The following is a 23245-nucleotide window of genomic DNA, read 5'->3' as shown; positions in this document are numbered from 1 at the left end:
AATAAAAAAAAAAGAAACACAGTCAAGCTGAAGGAACTGCAATCATTCTAATCAAAACCATTGTCAAAGTTGCACTACCCAACTAGAACCACACAACAAAGAATCTCATGAACGCAAACAGATTTATTCACTAAAACATGAATTTGTTAGGAATTCAAAATTAGTTTCAAAATTAAGGCTATAATTGTTGATCTGAAAGCATAGTTTAAAGAGAATGTTGCCTGTTAGGCTATTTTCACCTTAAAGGGATACTCTGAGCTCCAAAACAACCTTGGCTTCATGAAGCAGTTTTGGTGTATAGATCAGGTCTCTGCAGTCTCAATGTTTAGTTCTCTGCCATTTAGGAGTTAAATCACTTATGTTTATATTTATGCAGCCCTGGCCACACCTCCCCTGTATGTGATTTAAACAGCCTGCATTAAAAAATATTTTAATTTTCAATCAGATGAATCAGCACATAGGAGGCATTAGGCCCTTAGCAGAGCAAGAAATAAATACTAAATTAAGCAGATTGTGTAATAAAGGAAGTTCAAACATTAGAGCTTTACAGGAAATGTGTAGGCCTCATTTAACTCCTAAATTGCAGAGAATTGAGCAGTGAATGCATGGGCATGATCTTTACACAAAAACATAATCTGTAAAGAAAAGTTATTTTGGTGATTGTAGTGTCCCTCTAGATTTGAAAGTCACGGAGTTCCTTACTATTCTCACTTTAATGAATAATCCGGTTAGTGAGCCTCCCTGCTTAGTGGTTCAATCTGGGCTGTGCCTTGTTTAGAGCATTGCTGTTCAGAATGACTGCAGTTATTCTGCCAACTTGCCTATTTCTGCATAGATAGATAGATATATACAAGAAAACATGTAGAAAAAAAAGAAAAAAGGCATGATGTTTTCTCTGTGGGGTATATATGCTAAATAACAACAAAAACAATAATAATTGAGTGTTCCTTCAAGAAGAAATTGAACACAATAATGAGTCTAAATTAAAACACTTCTACAAACCATGTTTACAACACATCTTTTATAAATATATTGATTTGATTATGGGCTAGACCAGGGATAGGCAACCTTCGGCACTCCAGATGTTGTGGACTACATCCCCCATAATGCTCTTACACCCATAATGATAACAGAGCATCATGGAAGGTGTAGTTCAAAACATCTGGAGTTCCGGAGGTTGCCTATGCCTGGGCTATATAGTGCTTTGTTTACGGTTTTCAGTGGTAGGCTTAATGTATATAAATATAATATCAAGTACCACTGAAAACAGTAAACAAAGCACGGTCTAGCCCAGTGGTTCCCAAACCAGTCCTCAAGGCACCCCTACCAGTTCAGGATTTAGGGATTATACAGTTGTGGCTAAGGTGTTTGTTTTTTTTCTTTCTTTTTCTAAACACCTTAGACAAAACTGTATAATCCCTAAATCCTGGACTGGTAGGGGTACCTTGAGGACTGGTTTGGGAACCACTGGTCTAGCCCATAATGAAATCAATATATTTATAAAAGATGTGTTTTAAACAAAAAATGAGCAACTATATTGAACAAGTTCCATAGGTTTTTCCTGATTACATGTTTCTTCGATCAGCCCAGGTTTATTCCTTGGCAAATGGAGAGATAGGAGCATGATTTTTGGCAAGCTGATATAACAGAGAACAAAAAAACTATCCATTTATACATGATGTTATATTTGTTCCATAACATCCACCAGTTTCATCCCTTGATATCAGGATTGAACTGTGTATTTCCTGGATATGTGTCACACTGATTTCTACCACACATTATGGACCAGCAACCAGCTCCAGTTATTGGACAGGAAAACAGTTACACTGAAACCAGAAGGGCAGTCACATGTTGCTTCCATTTACTTAAACAGGCTTTTAATATTGTTTGTAAAAGGCGGGTTGCTGGTAAGCTGTGCATCTGTTTTAACAAATGCATATATGTTCAGCTATCCACCTACTAAATGCAACAAGAAGCCAGGTATAGCCTTACAGAGAGCAGGTCAGTCAGAATCCTGGCAGCAGCTAAGCAGGAATATTTAGACGTATAATCTGATAAAATCAAGTGGTAAATCCACCCCGAAGGGTTCATGGCAACATATTTGTAAATGGTAGATAAAAAAAAAAAAAAAACACGTTGGAAACAAATTTCCCAACATATTTCTATAGTATTTTATTTATCTTGTTCACCTGGTATTTTGTTCATTATATATTGTGGTTTATGTCAGGTTCTCACAGAAAGCATACTACCAAATACATTCTAACTCAAGTTGAATAAAAATATACAGGATACAGATCTAGAGTGTGGAAAAAAGTATTTTGATAACCGGAATCCATACTTTGCGTTTCATTTTCTAACTTCCTGTTTAGAAATAACAGCTGTGCTACGTCACCTATTCTGAGACAGTTTAGCTTTTGAGTCGTGCCATTTCAATTTTTTTTTTTGTAGAAAATCAAACAAATGTAAATTTGACAAATAATGAGCAAAGCCTAGTCGCTTTTTTTTCCCCCTCTCGTTCCACAAAGTCCCCTACCCACACCCTATTTTATAAGCAAAGAAGTCATGTGCTGCAATTTTCTTTAAAGCCTATTTAGAAAGGTATTTAGACAACAGAACATTTCCTTAAGGGAAGATCTTATGAAGGCAATGAAACATTACTGCTAACCTGGTAAGTATTATTATAGTAACATAGAATCATTTAGCCTTCAGTGTCCCCCTTCGATATATAAAGTACCATATTAAATAGTTGCACACAGAATTTCATTTAAAATGTCCTGAAATGATACAAGGAAGATGTAGGAGGTAATTCATTTTTTTCCTCAGTAGTATGAATACAAGGCAACTTCCCTTACAGCAATTCGAGCCCAGATAAAAACAAAAAAACAAAATAAAATACACAATATTCATGCAAAAGATATCAACTAATCAACAAATATAAAATAGTAAAACAGTTTCATTGTAATAATAGTGCACTTCAAGATCAGTGTGATGTGCAGGCCTCCCATCTAGAGATCAAAGAGGAATCCAAAAAGGGCATACAGGATAGTTGTCATTGTATCTTACTTTAACCATTCAAGTTCTCATAAATGGCCCTATTTATCAATGAATATCTCTTTACATTCTTAAGATTACAAATAGCAACCCTCTCCACCACAAAACAAAAATACTCAATGGAATAATCTCTTTAGTAATAAAATGTATTATCTAACCTTAAATATATATGTGACTATACCCTGTAATTTAAGTCCATTTTTGGTACTTCGCAATTATACTCTCACCAGCTGTGATGGTGGTATAGCTTTGTAATGCGCCCAGTTGTACAAAGTGAGCTAAATTACTACATTTACATGGTGCCAGGCTATTACTGCACATTAATGAATACCTGGTGGGATTATTAACAAGTAGCCCTATCTATAGTGTGCACGTTTAAGAACTACAATGCAATATTTGTAGACAAAATAAAAGGGAATGAGGTTTCTATTGTTTGAACACTTGCTATACTAGCTGGCCGTTTCAAAAATATATCCATAAAAACATAAAAAGGCAATGCAAGATAGAAGTCTGTCAAAATTATTAGATATCAAAATCAGGTGACTCAGATCATTACATTTAGTAAAATACTTCAGGGTTTATCTACTAGACAGTGAATTGTGGTTTCTTGAAAACTGCAATGCAAATCTAAGGCCCCCACAAAGTACAAAAAAAAAAAAAATGACATACTGATCTATGCGAACTGATCTTATCCCATGATCACCTGATGCACAGTGGATTATGGTTTAAGTAGTTTATCCCCAAAGAGCAGTTCCAATCATCATGTAGAATGACTAGAACTTCTCAATAAATGGATAGCTGCTATCAGTTTATACACAGACTGGCTCACTATTTCCAGAATGCTGAGGGCCGCACAAGTGCAGTCCATAGGTCAGGGGAAAAAAGGCACCATTATGTGCCATACACACACACAAAAACAGGGATGGAATGGACATTGGCAACCTAGAACTATATGGCAGCGGACTTTTTAAATCTTTGCTACTACAACCCACTATTAGATATGATAATGAGCAATAGTGCAAGGTGATTATGGTGCTCATACATTCCCCGTTAACAACTGAAACACATATAGTGTTGGATCGGTTGCCATATCCATACAAATCCAGCTTGTTTGATCATTTTATCTGTGAAGCCTGAACAATGAAAGAAACTCTCACTTCAGAAATACACATTAGATACTAGTTGTGCTAAAATAGTTCACAGACTTACTTTTATTTTAATTTGCATTCTTTGCCAGGTACACTGGGCAAAGTATGTTAAAGTTAGTTAATCCATGTGACGTTGTACTTGTATACAAGCATGTGCATTACACTGCTGGAGAAAAAACAGAGCGTGTGTGTGCTTGTATGGAGTTTCTTTGTCAATACCCAGGCACACCTAAGGCATCATGTAGTCTAGAATGCGAATGTGCAGCAGAAGTAAGGTTTGTTGGTTTTTTTTTTAACTTACCTTCTCTGCTTTAATCATCCCAGTAAACTCTGCAAAAGCATTTACTAGGGTGAAGGAATACAGAACTAACACTTCTCATGAAGTGACAGTTCCACTTTAAGACTATGTTGGAAATGTTTTAAAATAAAACATACTTTAAAAGCCTAAGTTGTTGGGCTAGATACATTTAAAATGAAGAGATAGGCAGTCTGCGTTTTGTTGAATACACCTAGAAAAATGGTTACTTGTCTTCATTTTTGGTGATACCCGTTGATTCCTCTAACTTTTGCTTTTGTATTCTTGTTCTTGTGGATGCTAGGAGAAAAAAAATAATAATAATATATATTATCATATTAAAACACATTATTTACCATGTTGCCATACTTAAAATAACTTAAATGGGCACCCTCAAATGGACTTTACCTTCCATCATCACACATATTACGCACACACACAAAATAAAAAAATAAATAAAAAAGATCCTCTTTAATACTGAAAATATGTAGCTTTACCAGGACCCCCTGTTATAGGAGAACTGATCGTATCCCTTAAATCTGTTATGCATGAGTTTACAGGATACGCAGTTCAGCTTTCAGCAGTAGTTTTAATCATCCTGAAAAGACAACTGAAACCACTAACAACCTAACAGCTACTGTGCATGTATATTCTGTCAATTAGCACATTTGCAGGACATTATTCATTGAAAAAAAGGAATGAATGAAAAGCCTACTCATGCATGTGAATGTACATACACACAACAAGTTTGCTTTTGTGTCGAGCACTCAAATGTTATTTGTAATATGTATCCAATTTCAATTCTCAGATAATTTGTTTAAGAATGAGAAGACAGGATAATATAAAAAAAATAAAATAAATTCTAAATAAGAAGAAGAAATCGTGGCTGGAATTTTGACATACATTTTATTGATATTCCAGCAAAAAAAATAAATGCTCTATAAATTTTTATCAAGTTATTCTTTCCTGACAGGAATAGTTGATATATTCTGGCAGCATGACAAGTTGAAACAATTATAAATGAAGATTGTTAAACGCATGAGCGGATAATTATGCAGCATAAGCCTATGCAAAGTAAAATGGTTACTAGCGAACCATTATAGTGTTTGTAAATAGAACAAAACAAAGTAGTTCAGGTAAATGATATATTGGCCAAGTCATTTAAAATGTTTGTTTTGTCAATGCCAATGCCGTCTTTCGTACATTATGAAGAATACTTACTCATTTCTGCTAGTTTCTGATGGAATTTAGACTCTCCAGGAATATGTTTGCTGAAATGGAAAGCAGCAGGAGATATGGTTAGAAATCTATATTTCTATCATTTGTACAGATATAAATTCTGAATGTGTCCCTTGGTAGGAGTCTACGGCAGAGGCAGCCCAGGGAGATCTTACAGGTGTAATAAAGGACAGCCATCTGGCGCTTGAATGAGCATCAATAACTGAGGTTCATGGAAGGTAGAGGTCATATTGTGTAGAGAGAGATGACGGAATGGTTAAGTGTGGTTTTTACATATATTATTCTTAGAACATTTAAGTGAAAAAACATACATAAATATGTGAATGAAGAAGTCCCTGTCACACGTAAGTGCATTACATATTACCTACAAATCTTTATGCATTTACCTACCCTCTGGCCAGCAAATTCATTAAATTGTCAGATTAAACAAGACTAGGTTCCGTTCCTTTAATTCTATTAATATCTCCGTAATCTATGGTTTCAAAAGTTTTATTTCTCTGAGATCCGTTGGCATGTTAAACAACATCATCAGAATTTCCAGAGGTTTTTAGATAAATGCCAGGCATGTAACCCATTAAAAAGAACCGGTCTTTGCAGAAACGCCAACTGCTTTCTTGGAAAAAAAATGTATTGAAGATTCTAGATATTATTTTAAAAAATGACCATGGAAAATGAGTAAGTGGGAAAAGTACATATATTTCGTTGAGCCATAATCATATATTGGATGTCCCAGAACGAAGGAACACACACGAAACGTATAGATTTAGCTTACTAACAATTTTAGTTTTTTTAAGGTGTCACTTCTTACAAACATTTAACTATTTACAATAAAACAATGAGCAACTGAAAGAGGGATACAATAAAACAAGGGATCCATTAACAAGTACATTTACATTCATAGCTTATAGTAAACAACTGCCTGGAGGTTAACTTTGCCATAGAAAACATTAATCGTGAAAATTATACTAGGCTAACATTTAGCTAAACACAACCCTGCAATTGTCAAATAAATACTGGAAACATTAGTGTTTTACAGGAACATTCCATGCACTATAACCTCTTGAGCACTTATGTACTGGTTATGGTGCCCGGAATGCTCTGGTGCCGACCCACTGGAAGTAGTCATAGCTTTATTAGAACGGTTTGAATTCTTAAATGGGCTCCACTGGAAGTTCTCTGTCTGGGTTAAGCTTGGCAGTGCAGGGCTTAGCTCATTGGCTGACATCAATCAGCTGATGCAGGGCTCAGTTCACTGGCTGAGAGATATCAGCTGCCGCAGTGCATGGCTTTGCTCATTGGCTGAGAGCTATATCAGCTGACAGTGCAGGACTTAGCTCATTGGCTGGGGGCTTTCAGCTGATGCAGTGCAGGGCTTAGATCAGGGCAGCTAACAGGTGTTACTAAGGAGGAGTTTCTGGCTCTTTGTCGATAGCAGTCTATGCCAGAAGTGGAATCCAGTGGACCACAGGCAAGAAATAACTACTTACAATGGGGAGACTCAAGGGTACGCGCTTTTTGGCAAACCACTGCAATAACCTAAATGCTAAAAATGAAATGCAGTAAATTTAGCTTAATAAGAAGTATTTCCATTTGTAATAAATACTAATATGTCAAACCTAATTAGTCTCTACAGTTAAAGGGTTATTTAATAACCACTTTCCAACATTAGTGCAAGCTATGCCGTTCTATAAAAGGAGGGCTTTAATGCCATTAGGGCGGCATAGAACACCGTAACCATCAGGCTCTCCTAGCAACCAGGATACGTACCCTCCGTGGCGATTGCCTGAAAAACCATTGCCTCCGTCCTTAAGGTGTTAAAGTGAGAATGGTTGGGAATTCTCAATAGATTTTAAATTGAAGGCCAGTTTAGCTACTTTGGCCTTAAATATGAAATTTACTTTGAATTCACAACAATTCTCACTTTTTTTTTTAAATAACCCTGTTATTATTTGAAAATACATTAAGATTAACATACCTGCCATCCGCTTCATCTTGCCCATCTGTATCAAAGCGAAGCTTTTTCAGAGGTTTTGGAACAGCGCCATCACCAGTGCTTCTTTTCAGAGGTCGCTCACTACTTTTCACCATTTGGTTAATTTTTTGAAATTTGTCAGGACTCTGAATAAAGATAAATAATAAAGTGTTATTAACGTTATCAGTTTTATTTTATGAAAACATGAAAATAATGTGTTACGGCTCTACATCTTTTTGATAAGAATGTGTTTAAACAAAATAAAAAAAGGATATAGGTAAATAAGACCCTATAACCGGGCTTTTCATGAACGTTTGAATTTTTAGTAATACAAAGTGAATTCCACATTTAAGGGTAGAGTAGCTTAAAGGGACACTATAAGCACCCACACCACTTCAGCTCATTGAAGTGGTCAGAGTGCAGTGTCCTAGGTGACTTATCCCTGAAATGGTAATTATTGCAGTTTTTTATAAATTGCAATACTTGCCTTGGAGGGTTAACTCCACCTCTAGTGGCGGTCTACCCTCCAGATAGCCACTACAGGGACATCTGGTGGTTAGGTGACTTTTGGTAGCCTAACTGACACTGGACGTCCTCACGCTATGCATGAGGAATTCCAGCGTCACCTAAAAACCAATATGTGTGTGTGTGTGTGTGAGGGGTGCAGTGTGTATGTGCGCGCACGTGTGTGAGGGGTGCAGTGTGTGCGAGGGGTGCAGTGAGTGTACGGGGGTGCAGTGAGTGTACAGGGGTGCATTGTGTTTGAGAAGGATGCAGTATGTGTGCAGGAGGGTTGCAGTGTGTGTGTATGTGAGGCAGTTTGTGCGTTAGGGGTACGGTGTGTGTATGGAGGTTAATTATGGGTCTGTAAGAGTAGAAGGGCAGAGAAATGTATACTTTTTAAAAAATTAATACAAGTTTTTTTTAATTTAATTTTAATCAAAACATTATTATTTTCATATCCCCCTGCTTCCCTTTGCCTCGGAGGGAGGACAGGACTAATCCCTGGTGGTGACAGTGAACCCTAGCAGTCTCAGGAGTTCACTCTCGGGAAATTCAGAGCTTTGCCGTGGTAACCACGGCAAAATTCTGGGTTTGCGAGAGGCTTAACCTGTCGGAGCTGCAGGTTAGAGCTCCCTGGGTCCTCTCTCCCTTCCTCCCTCCCCTGCCGGCTGCCAGCAGTACACTGCTATCAGGCCGGAGAGAAAGATCTCTGATCTCCCCTCCAGTACAGCAGAGCTGGCAGGGAAGATGGAGGCACAGTTCCCTGTGCTATCATCATAGCACCGGGAAACTATGTCTTGGCACACAGTTTGGGAACCGCTGTTATAGACTATAATGTCGTCAGAACATTTAGCTAAAACCCTGGCCATATAAGGACACATATAAAGACCCCCAAACCTCCTTTTTTACACTCACATTCCACACTTCTCATGCTACAAAATAGCAAATTAACATCTGTTCTTTTTAACCCATTAGACATCCATACCTAATATAGGTATGAATAGGAACATAGAATATGTATGCATCACTCTGTGACAGCTGTCTTATTCAAAAGCTTTAGCCTTGAATGAGACAGTTGCCTCCCTCTGCAGGCTGAAAAAGCAGGTATATATTTTGTTGCATGTTTACACAATTCTTCTTTTGTATGCTCTTTACCCTTATTCTAGGGGGCACACAGATCTAACCTGTCCTATCCTTAGGAATATTGGAAAAGTGCATTGAGCATGTCTGACAGATTTACACATGTTGAAAGATCTCTTCACTTTCCAACATCAGACGGGGGAGAAGAGAGGGAGTCTGATCAGTGTGATTAATTTAGTGTAGGCTCCGGTTTTTGTTTTCTCTCTCCTGCTGCTGCATAATGATGCCCTGTTTCTGTCATTGGGGTTCCTGGCAGACCCCAGATAATTTGTCAAGTCTTTCAAAATCTATTTGGCTACTAACACTGGGGGAGGGGTAAGGTGTCATATATCTCCACTCTACCTGTGCAAATATATAGTGCATGCTTTACACAACAGCTTAGGATAGACAGATTTTAAACAATTTTATAAGGACTGTAACTTACCCCAAAAGATTCTCCAATGGATACAAGGAATCTGTTAATGAACAATGGGAAACAAAAAAAAAGTCAGCAACAGGACAGGAACTCTTATGTAATATAGTCATAATGTAGTGATTATCATGACCTAAAATGTAATGGGAGCAGTCACAAACAAATTTAGCCCTCCACCATTGAAACAAATTCATTATTACGGATTATCCAGACTGTAATAAATCAGATCTCTATCCAAAAATGTGCACTGCAATCACCTGAAAATCAACTATACCTAACAGTATAACAAAAACGGTCTGATTCTTTTTGTAGGATTGCAGCTCTATGGGTTCAGATAAATAACACCCAGCATGAAAAGTGCCACAAGTAATTTGTCATATTTGCTCAAATGAATGGGGAATTCCTCATCTAGCAGCATGTGGCTATACACCTGTTTAGGCTTAAATGGACACTAGACTATGGTCAGTATATCTATGAGGAGATTCTGATTGGTGCAGAGTGCCACAGATTCTCAATAGCCCCCAAAAGATCCCCCGTGGATGAGGATTTCAGCTGAGAGGATTGGCAGGTGAGATGAGACGGCATGCCAGGGAACTAAATGTAAGTTATTCTTCCTCCAGGGGAGGAGCCATATAGGGACACAATAGTCACCAGAACAACTACAGCTTAATGTAGTTGTTCTGGTGTCTATACCATGTCCCTGCAGGCATTTTGCTGGAAACACTGCCTTTTCAGAGAAATTAGTGCCTAGAAGCCACCCCTCAGAGCTACTAGAGGTGCTTCCTGGGGCAATGCTGCACACTGAGATTTTGGATTCCTGACCCTATAGTGTTCCTTTAATAATTCTTCCACTCAACTGCAGCAAACCTGAAAGTAAATGTAAACATAACAGATAAATGCTGATATCCTTTCTTCATAACTATAAATGATGACAGGATCCCACCAGAAGTGATGAGTGCCTAGAGTTTGGAAAGATAACCCCAAAAAACACCACCTCTGTGATGCTCTCCTTGACATAAAAAGGCTAATTTCGTAAAGCCACCAGTGTGTATCACTTAAACCTGGAATGTTTGTAGATGCATGTTCTTGGCATACTGGACCACAGAAAAGCACATTTGAGAACAGTTACATCCCCCTACATATCCAGACTTTGCACTCCATGAAGATATGATCCAGGAGTTCCATTAAAACAGTCCAGTGTCCACACCTTTAGTAGTGGTACTGTTACTCCATCTTCCACAGCCACCCAATGCTGTTATAATCTACAGGCTACAATTAAACACACCAATGTCTCCTCCAAACTACTGGGTACATACCAGGATGGTTTTGAACACTTGAGAGGGTGGCAATGCTGGTGACTCAATGGTTCAAGCTGTGCTGCATTTCAGTTAGTATTTTACAGAATGCATTACATTGCTATATTATAGCTAAGCATCGTTGATGTATATATACACTGCATTGCGTATTTTCCCAATTTTTTTTGAATATTGGATGCTGTGACCCATACTCAGTGTATTACTTGGATAGGAGCATATGGTCAGTGCAGCCAATATAAAGACCACTGCCAAGAAAATTTATAAAAGCCATACGAGTTGTGTTATAGTACTTTCGTTTTCATAATGCATCTACATAAACCTTACTTAAATGCACCCATCATAAAAAAAGGCAACAAGTCCACGATATAATTACACCTAGCCTGTATTAATCTGTACATATCTTATAAAACTATGACAGACTCTCCTTGGACTATAACCCCCCAAAAAAGCTGATACCATTATTTTGTTTAACCATGTAACAACGCTCCTTTTAATTGCACTCTGTGAAGCAACTGCCATAACGAACAATATATCCCCGCAACATAAGTGTACTCTACTAACAGTTTTTTCTCTTTTTTATCAATGTAATGTTAACTTTGACTAAGTACTCTCCATGTATACAACATATAGACTTTAAACGTTAAACCTGTTATACTTGTAAAAAAAAAAAGTGCAAGGAAACTATGCCACTACCTAAGTTATGTATTCATACATGTGTATACGCTGTTGTGGCGTCCTGACAAAGATATTGTACCCACCTGCACAAAAAACTGAAAAATAAAGAATTTAAAAAAAGGCAACAAATGGGCACTTACACCCTGTCCTGACAGATCGTTTAACTCTCAGTACTCTAATATTGGTCCAGATAATGTCTCCTTCCTTCTAGGTCCCATCTTTCTTCCATTGTATCTGATGGCACATTTTCTCTCACATCTCACAATCTAATCACATTTTACCCTCTGCTGTAAACATTCATCATCATCATATACAGAGCAGATATACTGTAGCTTCTTCACTCCACTCACAGCCTGTTACTATACTGTTTTCACATTTGCACCCCAAATGCTCATTTGCAAGGATTCTCCGTGGTTACCCGCTCCTATGGCACATTTAGCGCATATTCTCTGTAGTACTTCAAAAAAATCCCTAAAACATTTCTTTAGAGAGGCCTATAAGATCTCTTCTTAATTGGCCATCACTTTCAACTTTTCTCTGGACTCCCTGCACCCCAAAACCTAATCTGATCCCTCCTCCCTTCAGATTGTAAGCTTGTTTGGGCAGGGATGTGACATTTGGTGGCAGCGGAGGGATGGTTTCCTAGTGAGAGGAGCAGCATCCCGGAGAACCCGGTAACATGTGGATTTTACAAATTGAGGGCAACGCTAGCACTCATGCAGCTCCCCTGTCTACAGAGGAGCTCAGCGGAATGGAGCGAGCTGGCCTGCAATCAGCATTCACACTCAGGGACGAGAATGACCTCGAATGGAGGAGTATAGTCCGAGAGCAACGCTGGGAAGCTGCCTGGAAGAGATCCAGTTACAGCGAGGAGAGGGACTCCCCGGCATATACCAGCGTCTGTGGGACCAGGTAGCCCAACGGAGGCCGCTTCTGGGAGAGCAACCCAGGGCAGAGCGGGTAAGATGCCTGGAATCCTAGTGGATTATAAGAGACTGTGGAGCTACAAGACGCAGTTCAGTCACCAGACAGTGGCGCAGAACAGGAGAGGTGGGTGACAGACTCGGCCGAGGTACCCCCTGCTTCACTACCAGCTGCAGAAGTAGGGGACCTCATAGACTTGTCCTGGGAAGACCCCCAGAAGGCAGGTGGAGATGGGACCGAGGTCTCTCCACCGGCCCTACAGGGATGCTGGGCAGGGGAGTGGAGACGATCGGTCTCACTCCCCAGCGAGTGGAAACAGTCGGTCTCAGTCCCCAGCGGCCAAGTATATTACAGGGAGAGGCGATCGTTGGTCCCTCACCTGAGTAGCAGCAAGCAGCCCTGGGAGTGGAGATAGTCGGTCTCACTACCCAGCACCAGGCAGCGTTACCGGGAGCGGAGACAACCGGTCTCTCTCCCCAGCGGCAGTGCATCTCACCAGGAGAGGCGGTCTAACTCCCAGCGGCAGTGCATCTCACAGGGAGAGAAGACAACCGGTCTCTCTCCCCAGCGGCAGTGCATCCTACAGGGAGAGGAGACAATCAGTCTCTCCCCCGAGCGGCAGACACTGTTACCGGGAGAGGAGATTGTCGGTCCCTCATCCCCACAGCAGCAGGCATCCCTGGGAGTGGAGATAGTTGGTCTCTCTAAGCAGCACCAGGCAGCGTCACACGGAGAGGAGGTTGTCAGTCTCTCATCCCAGCAGCAGCAAGCAGCCCTGGGAGTGGAGATAGTCGGTCTCACTACCCAGCACCAGGCAGCGTCACAGGGAGAGGAGATTGTCAGTCCCTCATCCCAGCAGCAGCAAGCAGCCCTGGGGGTGGAGATAATCTGTCTCACTAACCAGCACCAGGCAGCGTTACCGGGAGGCGAGACAGTCGGTCTGACATCCCAGCGGCAGCTTACTTTACAGGGAAAGGAGACAACCGGTCTCTCCCCAGCCGCAGCTAGAGACACCTTGGGAGGGGACAGTTGGTCCCCCCCCCTCCGTATCCGGGAGTAGAGTAGAGTAGAGCAGTAGAGCTGGTATCTGGGTAGAGAACAGTTGGCCTCCGCCAGCCCCGTTCCCTTTGTCCTGGGCCTGAATACCCACAGATCAGCCCAGCAGAAGAGCTGACACCATGGCAGAGCACAGTTGGCCTCTGCCCACCAAGTACTTACAACTTTATGCCGGGGAGGACAAGGGAGATCGGGGGTGGTGGACGCTTACTCTGCATCATGGGCCAGACAGGACAAAGCTGGACACCCGAGAGCTAAAGGTCAAGTACTTGGTTGTGAGTGGGTTGCTCGAATAACTCAGGTACTGACCGGCAGGAGGTCAGGTAACTGGTTAGTCTCCACATGGGAGGGAAGATATGTGACAAAAGTAACCTCGTCACTGGCTTTTGGAGGGGCCTGCTGGCCAGCCTCTTGCCTCGGGACTATGCGCCCTGCAATATACCTTGCCCAATGCACTTTAAAAGGATCTGTTCATGTGAAGTATGTACTTTTGTACTCCAGACAGAGAGACAGACCGTAAGCCCTAATTCTCTGGAACGGTTTTGGGCATGGGACCATGTGCACGGTGGGTCAAAACTATGACTTCCAGGAGATTCCATAACCCCTGAACCGATCTGGGTGATTTTTGGATATGTTGTTCACCCAGATCAGGGCTATCGGGGATGTAACTTTTGGGGGGTTTTATTTTGGGGGTTTCATAAAATGGTATGTTTTTCCTTTGCTTGGAGATAATGGAGTAAGATTAGTACAGTTCCTGATACAATTATCTCCCAAGCACAGAGGAGGGATTCTATTGTTTGTGTATGGGAGTGTCTCACTGTATGACTCTGTTTTTATTGGTTTGTTCACTTTGTGTCCCTGTGCCCAACAAGGTCCACCTGGGTGTCACCCTTGTTGGGAAACTTGCATAAAAGGCCAGTGTGCCTCCATTAAATTTCTGTTCCTGCTTACCCTCAACATAGAGTCTCATCTCATGTGTGGTGGAAACGGCTGTATCTATCCTGGGGCTTGCTATATCACTACACTGTGTGCAGAATTATTAGGCAAATTAGTATTTTGACCACATCATCCTCTTTATGCATGTTGTCTTACTCCAAGCTGTATAGGCTCGAAAGCCTACTACCAATTAAGCATATTAGGTGATGTGCATCTCTGTAATGAGAAGGGGTGTGGTCTAATGACATCAACACCCTATATCAGGTGTGCATAATTATTAGGCAACTTCCTTTCCTTTGGCAAAATGGGTCAAAAGAAGGACTTGACAGGCTCAGAAAAGTCAAAAATAGTGAGATATCTTGCAGAGGGATGCAGCACTCTTAAAATTGCAAAGCTTCTGAAGCGTGATCATCGAACAATCAAGCGTTTCATTCAAAATAGTCAACAGGGTCGCAAGAAGCGTGTGGAGAAACCAAGGCGCAAAATAACTGCCCATGAACTGAGAAAAGTCAAGCGTGCAGCTGCCAAGATGCCACTTGCCACCAGTTTGGCCATATTTCAGACCTGCAACATCACTGGAGTGCCCAAAAGCACAAGGTGTGCAATACTCAGAGACATGGCCAAGGTAAGAAAGGCTGAAAGACGACCACCACTGAACAAGACACACAAGCTGAAACGTCAAGACTGGGCCAAGAAATATCTCAAGACTGATTTTTCTAAGGTTTTATGGACTGATGAAATGAGAGTGAGTCTTGATGGGCCAGATGGATGGATTGGTGACGGGCAGAGAGCTCCAGTCCGACTCAGACGCCAGCAAGGTGGAGGTGGAGTACTGGTTTGGGCTGGTATCATCAAAGATGAGCTTGCGGGGCCTTTTCGGGTTGAGGATGGCGTCAAGCTCAACTCCCAGTCCTACTGCCAGTTTCTGGAAGACACCTTCTTCAAGCAGTGGTACAGGAAGAAGTCTGCATCCTTCAAGAAAAACATGATTTTCATGCAGAACAATGCTCCATCACACGCGTCCAAGTACTCCACAGCGTGGCTGGCAAGAAAGGGTATAAAAGAAGAAAATCTAATGACATGGCCTCCTTGTTCACCTGATCTGAACCCCATTGAGAACCTGTGGTCCATCATCAAATGTGAGATTTACAAGGAGGGAAAACAGTACACCTCTCTGAACAGTGTCTGGGAGGCTGTGGTTGCTTCTGCACGCAATGTTGATGGTGAACAGATCAAAACACTGACAGAATCCATGGATGGCAGGCTTTTGAGTGTCCTTGCAAAGAAAGGTGGCTATATTGGTCACTGATTTGTTTTTGTTATGTTTTTGAATGTCAGAAATGTATATTTGTGAATGTTGAGATGTTATATTGGTTTCACTGGTAAAAATAAATAATTGAAATGGGTATATATTTGTTTTTTGTTAAGTTGCCTAATAATTATGCACAGTAATAGTCACCTGCACACACAGATATCCCCCTAAAATAGCTATAACTAAAAACAAACTAAAAACTACTTCTAAAAATATTCAGCTTTGATATTAATGAGTTTTTTGGGTTCATTGAGAACATGGTTGTTGTTCAATAATAAAATTAATCCTCAAAAATACAACTTGCCTAATAATTCTGCACTCCCTGTACACTCCCCCGGAATTATAATCACTAGCTCTTATAAGAGCTGTTCCTGCTACGCTCTCTGGGAGTAGGAGAGGTCTGCCCACTGGAAGCTGGATCCCGGTCTTGGGTTCAGGGTGGGTGAAGGACGGCGAGACCCTGGCGCAGCTGCATCGCTGGAAGTGGAGTCTGCAGTGCTTATGGTGCCTGGTGGATTGCTGGAATTCCCTGGTGAACACTAGGAGCAACTATTGGCGGAGGCGGCCCGTTACAAGGGTCTTCTTCACCTACGGTTTCCATGTATCAAATATGTTTTGTAAGATTGTTTGTCATGTTTACCCATCATACAGTTCTGCCGAATATGTTGTAAACAGAATCTTTTTCTACCAATATTTATCATTTAGCCCCAGTCTTTTTGCCCCATCCCTGTACACAGTACCTGCTTATCTTGTGTTGATCCAAACACTATGCAGCTTTTTGTTTTACTCTATTGCCATCTTGTCCCCCTTTTCCACAAACTGGCTTCCCACTCACTATTGTTCATTTGATCTTTAGGCCCACATCGTCTAGTTTGGATTTGATCAGACGCCCGTGATGATGTCAGCTCAAACTAACAAAGTAAGTTTAAGAAATATATATATAGATAGAATTGTTTTTATGAGGTTTTTATATGTCAAATATATTTGTCACGCTGTACTATTTAGGTTCGTTCACTTCTTTTGAACTGAAGTTTCCTGCACACAGAATATAAGGAAGGAAAGACTGCAGAGGAGTAAGGTCATAATAACTTATCAGCAAACACAGATTCTGTTCATGCTAGGTCTGCATTGAGAGATATATATATATATATATATATACACACACGAACACACACACACACACACACACCATTTGCACAATTTAATTTTTTTACATTTGCACAATTTAATTTCTCAATGTACATTTATTTTAAAGGATAGAAGAAAACAAATCATGGAATAGTTTTGTTTAACAAAATGTACTTTAAAGAAACACTAATGCCACTCAGTCATCATCTCAATTAAGTGGTCTGAGTGCAGTGCCCCTGTAGTTTTAACCCTGCAATGTAAAACACTGCAGTTTAGTCGAAACAGGGTTATTTATCTATTTACACTGAATTCAGTGTTTTCTAGTGGCGGCCTTCCTGACAGCTACTAGAGGCACTTCCTCTACAATAACCTAGTAAAACCTGGAATGCAGCTCACATGAAAACACTGAATTCAGTGTAAATAGATACCGGTCATTATAAAGTCTTCATTTTTGATACTTTGTTTCTCTCAGACAGTTAGCTAGACCAAGAATGCTCGGTGCTGTTTTAGCAAGATAATACTTCTCATCCAGGACCAAATACCCTGGACTTTGCTTTGTATTTTTTTTTTTTTTACCTCTAATGGCTTTTAGAATTATCTATTAAAAGTTTAGCTTTATTTTTATTTATTCATTATTTCCTATCATATTATTTTTTTTTTGTGACAACTACTATTGCGACTCCTACACCATATTCAATCAGGAGACACCTATTGGTAGTTTTTGTTTTCTTTTTTCTTAGTTCTTTAACCCCTTAAGACCGCAGCCAAATGTACAAGTTGTGATCCAAAAAAAACGTAAACAAAACCTGGCATTTGCGCAATATGTCTGTCCAACCGTAATTCACCTCTTTCATATTAAATGCACCCACACTTATTATATATCATTTTATTCAGGGGAAACAGGGCTTTCATTTAACATCAAATATTTAGGTATGGAACATAACTTAATATGAATACAATCTAAAAAAATGAGAGAAAACAAGATTTTTTTAAAATTTTCTTAGTTCTATGTGACATTCTAACTGTGAATGTCAAAATACTGTTTGCTTTTACTGCAATAAAATACACATATTTGTATTCAGCGATGTCTCACGTGTAAAACAGTACCCCCTATGTACAGGTTTTATGGTGTTTTGGGAAGTTACAGGGTCAAATAAAGCATGTTACACTTTTCAGTTTTTTCACATTGAAATTTGCCAGTTTGGTTACGTTGCCTTTGAGACTGTATGGTAGCCCAGGAATGAGAATTACCCCCATGATGGCATACCATTTGCAAAAGTAGACAACCCAAGGTATTGCAAATGGGGTATGTCCAGTCTTTTTTAGTAGCTACTTGGTCACAAACACTAGCCAAAGTTAACGTTCATATTTGTTTGTGTGTGAAAAATGCAAAAAACTAATTTGAAAGCCAATTTTGGCCAGTGTTTGTGACTAAGTGGCTACTAAAAAAGACTGAACATACCCCATTTCCAATACCTTGGGTTGTCTACTTTTGCAAATGGTATGCCATTATGGAGGTAATTCTTATTTCTGGGCTACTAAACGGTCTCAAAGCCAACGTAACCAATCTGGCGAATTTCATTGTGAAAAAACTGAAACGCAAGCCTTATGTTTGACTCTGTAACTTTTGAAAACACCCTAAAACCTGTACATGAGGGGTAATGTTATACTCAGGAGACTTTGCTGAACACAAATATTTGTGTTTCAAAACAGTAAAAAGTATTACAGCAAAAATATCGTCAGTGTAAGTGCCGTTTGTGTGCGAAAAATGCAATAAAATTTCACTTTCCCTGACGATACCATTGTTGTAATACATTTTACGGGTTTGAAACACAAATATTTGTGTTCAGCGATGTCTCCCGAGTAAAACAGTACCCCCCATGTACAGGTTTTATAGTGTCTTGGAAAGTTATAGGGTTAAATATAGTGCTAGCAAATTAAATTCCCTATACTTTCGGCCTGGGTTGTTAGGCAGGTCCCGCTAATTGTAATTAATTAGGATACCTAATTATGTAAAATTATTACATAAATATATATGTAAAATTATTATATATCCACGTGTGTGGATATATATATGTATATATATATGTATATAATTTTTTTACAATTATTTTTATTTATATATAGGTATACATATAGTGATGTATACGTATATACTTAGGTATATAGAATATCGGATATCCCGCACTCAATTCTATTTGTTTACTTAGGTATATACATATATATTATTTCGTTCTACGTGTATTTTGATATCAATATATATATATTAATATCAAAATACAGTTAGAACGAAATTACACACATATATATTTTTAATTATTTTTTTAATTTTTTAATTTTTTTTTTTTAACGTATTTATATTTTTTTATTATAAAATATATATATATAATTATAATTATGTATATATTTAATCAATATCCTTCTACGTGTATTTTGATAATATATATATATATATAAATATTAAAATACACTTAGTGTGTGTGTGTATATATATATATATATATATATATATATATACACACATACATATATATATATATATACTTAGATCATATATATAATATATATATATATATATATATAAATGATCTAAGTATATTTGATGTGTAACTGTAATTTATTTATTTTTTTAACTAATATTTTATTTTTATTACAGGAGAGGGGCAGAGACAGTGTCAGCCAGTGATTTTACATCACTGGCTGACACACAGGATCAGTGATCACAGTGACAGGCTGTCACTGTGATCACCTCCTGCAGATCACGGTAATTGGCCACAGGGGGAGTGCCTGGGTGGCCAGGCATGCCCCCCACCGTGATATGCAGGGGGATCCTGCCTGGAGTTACTATGGGTCAGCCAATAGGCTGACACATAGTAACTCTGATCGCAGTGACAGGCTGTCACTGCGATCAGATCGCAGGGAGAGGCTGTCTCTGCATTCAGATCGCAGAGACAGCCTCTACCTGCGATCAGACTCTGCAGATCGCGGTCACTGACCGCAGGGGGACTGCCTGGGGGGCCAGGCATGTCCCCCGACTGCGATCTGCAGATTAAAAATGCCGCGGCTCCATGTGTCAGCCGATTTTAAAATCGGCTGACACATGGTAAATACCGATCACAGTGACAGCCTGTCACTGCGATCGGAAGCTGCAGACCGCGGTCCCCAGGCACAGGGGGGCTGCCTGGGGGGCCAGGCATGCCCCCCGACCGTGATCTGCAGCGGCCATGTGCCGCCGGCCACGTGGGGGGTAAGACCGCCCAGGACGTACTATGCCGTCCTGCGGCGGTTAGAGCCGCCCAAATAAGGACGGCATAGTACGTCCTGCGGTCTTAAGGGGTTAAAATTAACCATTTAGGGGTTACCCCCCATTTTTGACACCATCTACCATTACTTTGTCTCCTTTCACTGTATAGGCTCCTTTTTTTCTTTTTCTACTAATTCAGTTGTACCAAAGATAATTAAAATTTCCATTCATCAGTCTATAAGACCTTTTCCAAACTTCAGTTGTCCATTGGCCCAGGATAGCCTTGGGTCAGCCAGACTTCTTACTGCAAATTTCTGCCAGTACCTTTTTGATGGTGCATGCGCGGTGGTTGCTCCGGCTGTGGTAAGTCACTTTTGCTCTCCTGCTGATCAATTCTTTGGCATAGAGTCTATGCTGAAGAATTGATTAACAGGCGGGAGAAAAATATATTTTTAGATGTTTTTTTCTTCTATTCTATTTATGTGCTAGCAAAACTGCTAGCACAATATATATATATATATATATATATATATATATATTAAATGCCATGCTCTTTCCAAAGACCATGAGTGGTTTGGAGGGTGACAGGTCCTCTTTAATAGGGTGAAGTAGTAATAATAATAATAATAATAATAAAAAAGTATTTAACCAGGAAAGGTACATTCAGATTACTCTGGTTTTCAAATATGTTCTGGGGATGCTACCATAGCCCAACATCCAGGGGTTGTTACTATTACCCAATTTAATGGTACTCATTTTATCTACCTCGGAAATATGAAGGGCTGAGGGGTTTGAACCTGCAAACAGATTCTACTGATGATGTATTAGCCCACTGAGCTATCTCACCAGCTATCTCTTCTAACATTGCTTTATACAGTAGATCAGCTGTATAAAAGCAATATTTATAAATATAATATTTTGTTTCTCCCCCTGAATAAGCCTTTATTTAGAAGTATGATATTCTATTTATCAGTTTCTGATAACCTAAACATGTTTTTTCAATATCTGGCAGTTTACCGTTTACCTTTGTAACGTTTCAGGTTACTCACTGATTTGGACTGCTCAAAGGGGAACTCTAGAGCCCTAAGACTCTGAAGTGCTTAATGTGTGAAGAGTGTGCACTCTTTTTCCGTTTACAAAAAGTGAAGATTTCATTTGAAACTGGCAAAATTATAGATTAACTTGGTTACACTCCCCTGGCTGTCAGACAACTTGTTCTGTTACTTCTTGGTTGGTTGGTTAGCTCAGTGGAGTTAAACTGATGAGGCAGCAATTGCACAAGGCACCTGCCTTGCATAGACTTCTCATTGAGCTGCATTTGGAAGTCTAATCGGACAGCTACAGAATGGCTGGGCAGAGTTAGAAGGGGAGGGCTTGAAAATGTTGCAGACGAGGGATCTGTTTTTAGATATATCTCCAATGAAAACATGCATAAGTAAATGTATGCATGTTTTTATTTGGATTGTATGTACTAAACAGTGATTTGTATTTGGACAGTGGAGTGTCTCTTTAAATATCAATAAAAATGGGAAAAGTGGAGCTGTTCTAAATCGTTTGATGGTAGTATACACATACATCTTGATGAAAAACATATTTATATATCTGAGGGCTAAGTCATAACTTGCCTTTATCATAGCAAAAACGATATGATAATTCAATGCACTCAATAGACATGCACAATTGCTTTTCAAAGGCAATCTACGTATTTGTGAGAACAAAAAGTACGTCCCTCTCTCCACACCAGATATATCATCTATAAAGCTAGCATATTGTTAGCATGGTGAACTACCGGTAGGTAATGTATAGCCCACGCTAATATCAGATTAAATTCCTCCGTATTACTGCAAACCTGGATTTATTTCTGCTGTAAGCAAAAATTACGAATGTTAACCCTGTAACTTCTAGAAAATAAAACAGCCTCTTAGAAAATGTTTCGTTTTTTTTTTTTAAATTGACACAGAAGTAAAAGTAAATCTTAGACAAATGATATTTAAATGCATTTTAAAACCCTGCATTGCATACCAGGGTGCAATTTACTGATGGGTCATGCATAATGAAAACAAGACTTTAACCATACAGTTTAATATCACAGCTATGAGAACTGCAGCACCCTAAGGCTTATCTCAGGGAGAATATTAAATCTAGAGTCATGTACTACACCACACGGCATCAAGCATACCATTTGTTAGAAGCAAAATAAAATGTTGAAGGCTGATACAAACCTGGACCGTGGAGTTATCTTGGTTGGAGAAAGCATTCCATCAGATGTTTTGTACACATTTTTTAAAGGGGAGACATATATATTATTTCCACCAGGTACTCTTAATGGAGAGTTTGCATATCGGTAAGGGCTTTGAGGAATAGATGGTATTGGGGACAATGGAGGAGGCTGTAAGATAATAAATAAATTTCAATTACAATTAAACAAATCACATAAGCACATGTAATGTATTACAACAGGTCATTTAATGCACTAGAACCATTCTTGTTGCTATTTCCTCCTTTAGAGCGGAGCCAATAGCTGCATTCTTCCCCAGTTAGCAATGATAGCCCTCCGATCTAATTTAATGAGAACACACGGCCATTACTACACATCTCTTTATTGTTCAATCAAGATATCACTCCAGTTATTCTATTCTAGACTGCACACATTTTGTCCTTGGCATTATATTACCCATAAGAAGAGTATAGGTGAGTGCCTAGGTCCACGGAAAATATTTAGGTGCCTGGTGAGCCCAAATACTGAAACTTTTGAAAGGAATACATTGTGTCTATGGAGTTCTGTAGCTACCTGGGAACATAAACAACTTGTGCACACATAGAAACATAGAATGTGACGGCAGATAAGAACCATTCAGCCCATCTAGTCTGCCCAATTTTCTAAATACTTTCA

The 23245-nt window shown here is 39.5% G+C and overlaps 1 protein-coding gene across 1 annotated transcript in view; it reads right to left on the bottom strand.

The window, feature by feature from the left end:
• Positions 1-3459: 3459 nt before the first annotated feature.
• The window catches only part of RB1 (RB transcriptional corepressor 1), a 223751-nt gene continuing 203965 nt past the window's right edge, over positions 3460-23245 (bottom strand). The window contains exons 23-27 of the mRNA XM_063426003.1: positions 22575-22741; positions 9774-9804; positions 7709-7851; positions 5716-5765; positions 3460-4794 (exon numbers count right to left, since the gene is read on the bottom strand). Coding sequence (XP_063282073.1) covers positions 4721-4794; positions 5716-5765; positions 7709-7851; positions 9774-9804; positions 22575-22741 — 465 coding nt within the window. The 3' untranslated portion in view covers positions 3460-4720. The remainder of the gene's footprint in view (positions 4795-5715; positions 5766-7708; positions 7852-9773; positions 9805-22574; positions 22742-23245) is intronic.

This window comes from Pelobates fuscus, chromosome 1 (genome assembly GCF_036172605.1).
Source record: "Pelobates fuscus isolate aPelFus1 chromosome 1, aPelFus1.pri, whole genome shotgun sequence".
In the NCBI taxonomy this organism is placed as follows: Eukaryota; Metazoa; Chordata; class Amphibia; order Anura; family Pelobatidae; genus Pelobates; species Pelobates fuscus.
This window is presented reverse-complemented; position numbering and strand designations above follow the sequence as displayed.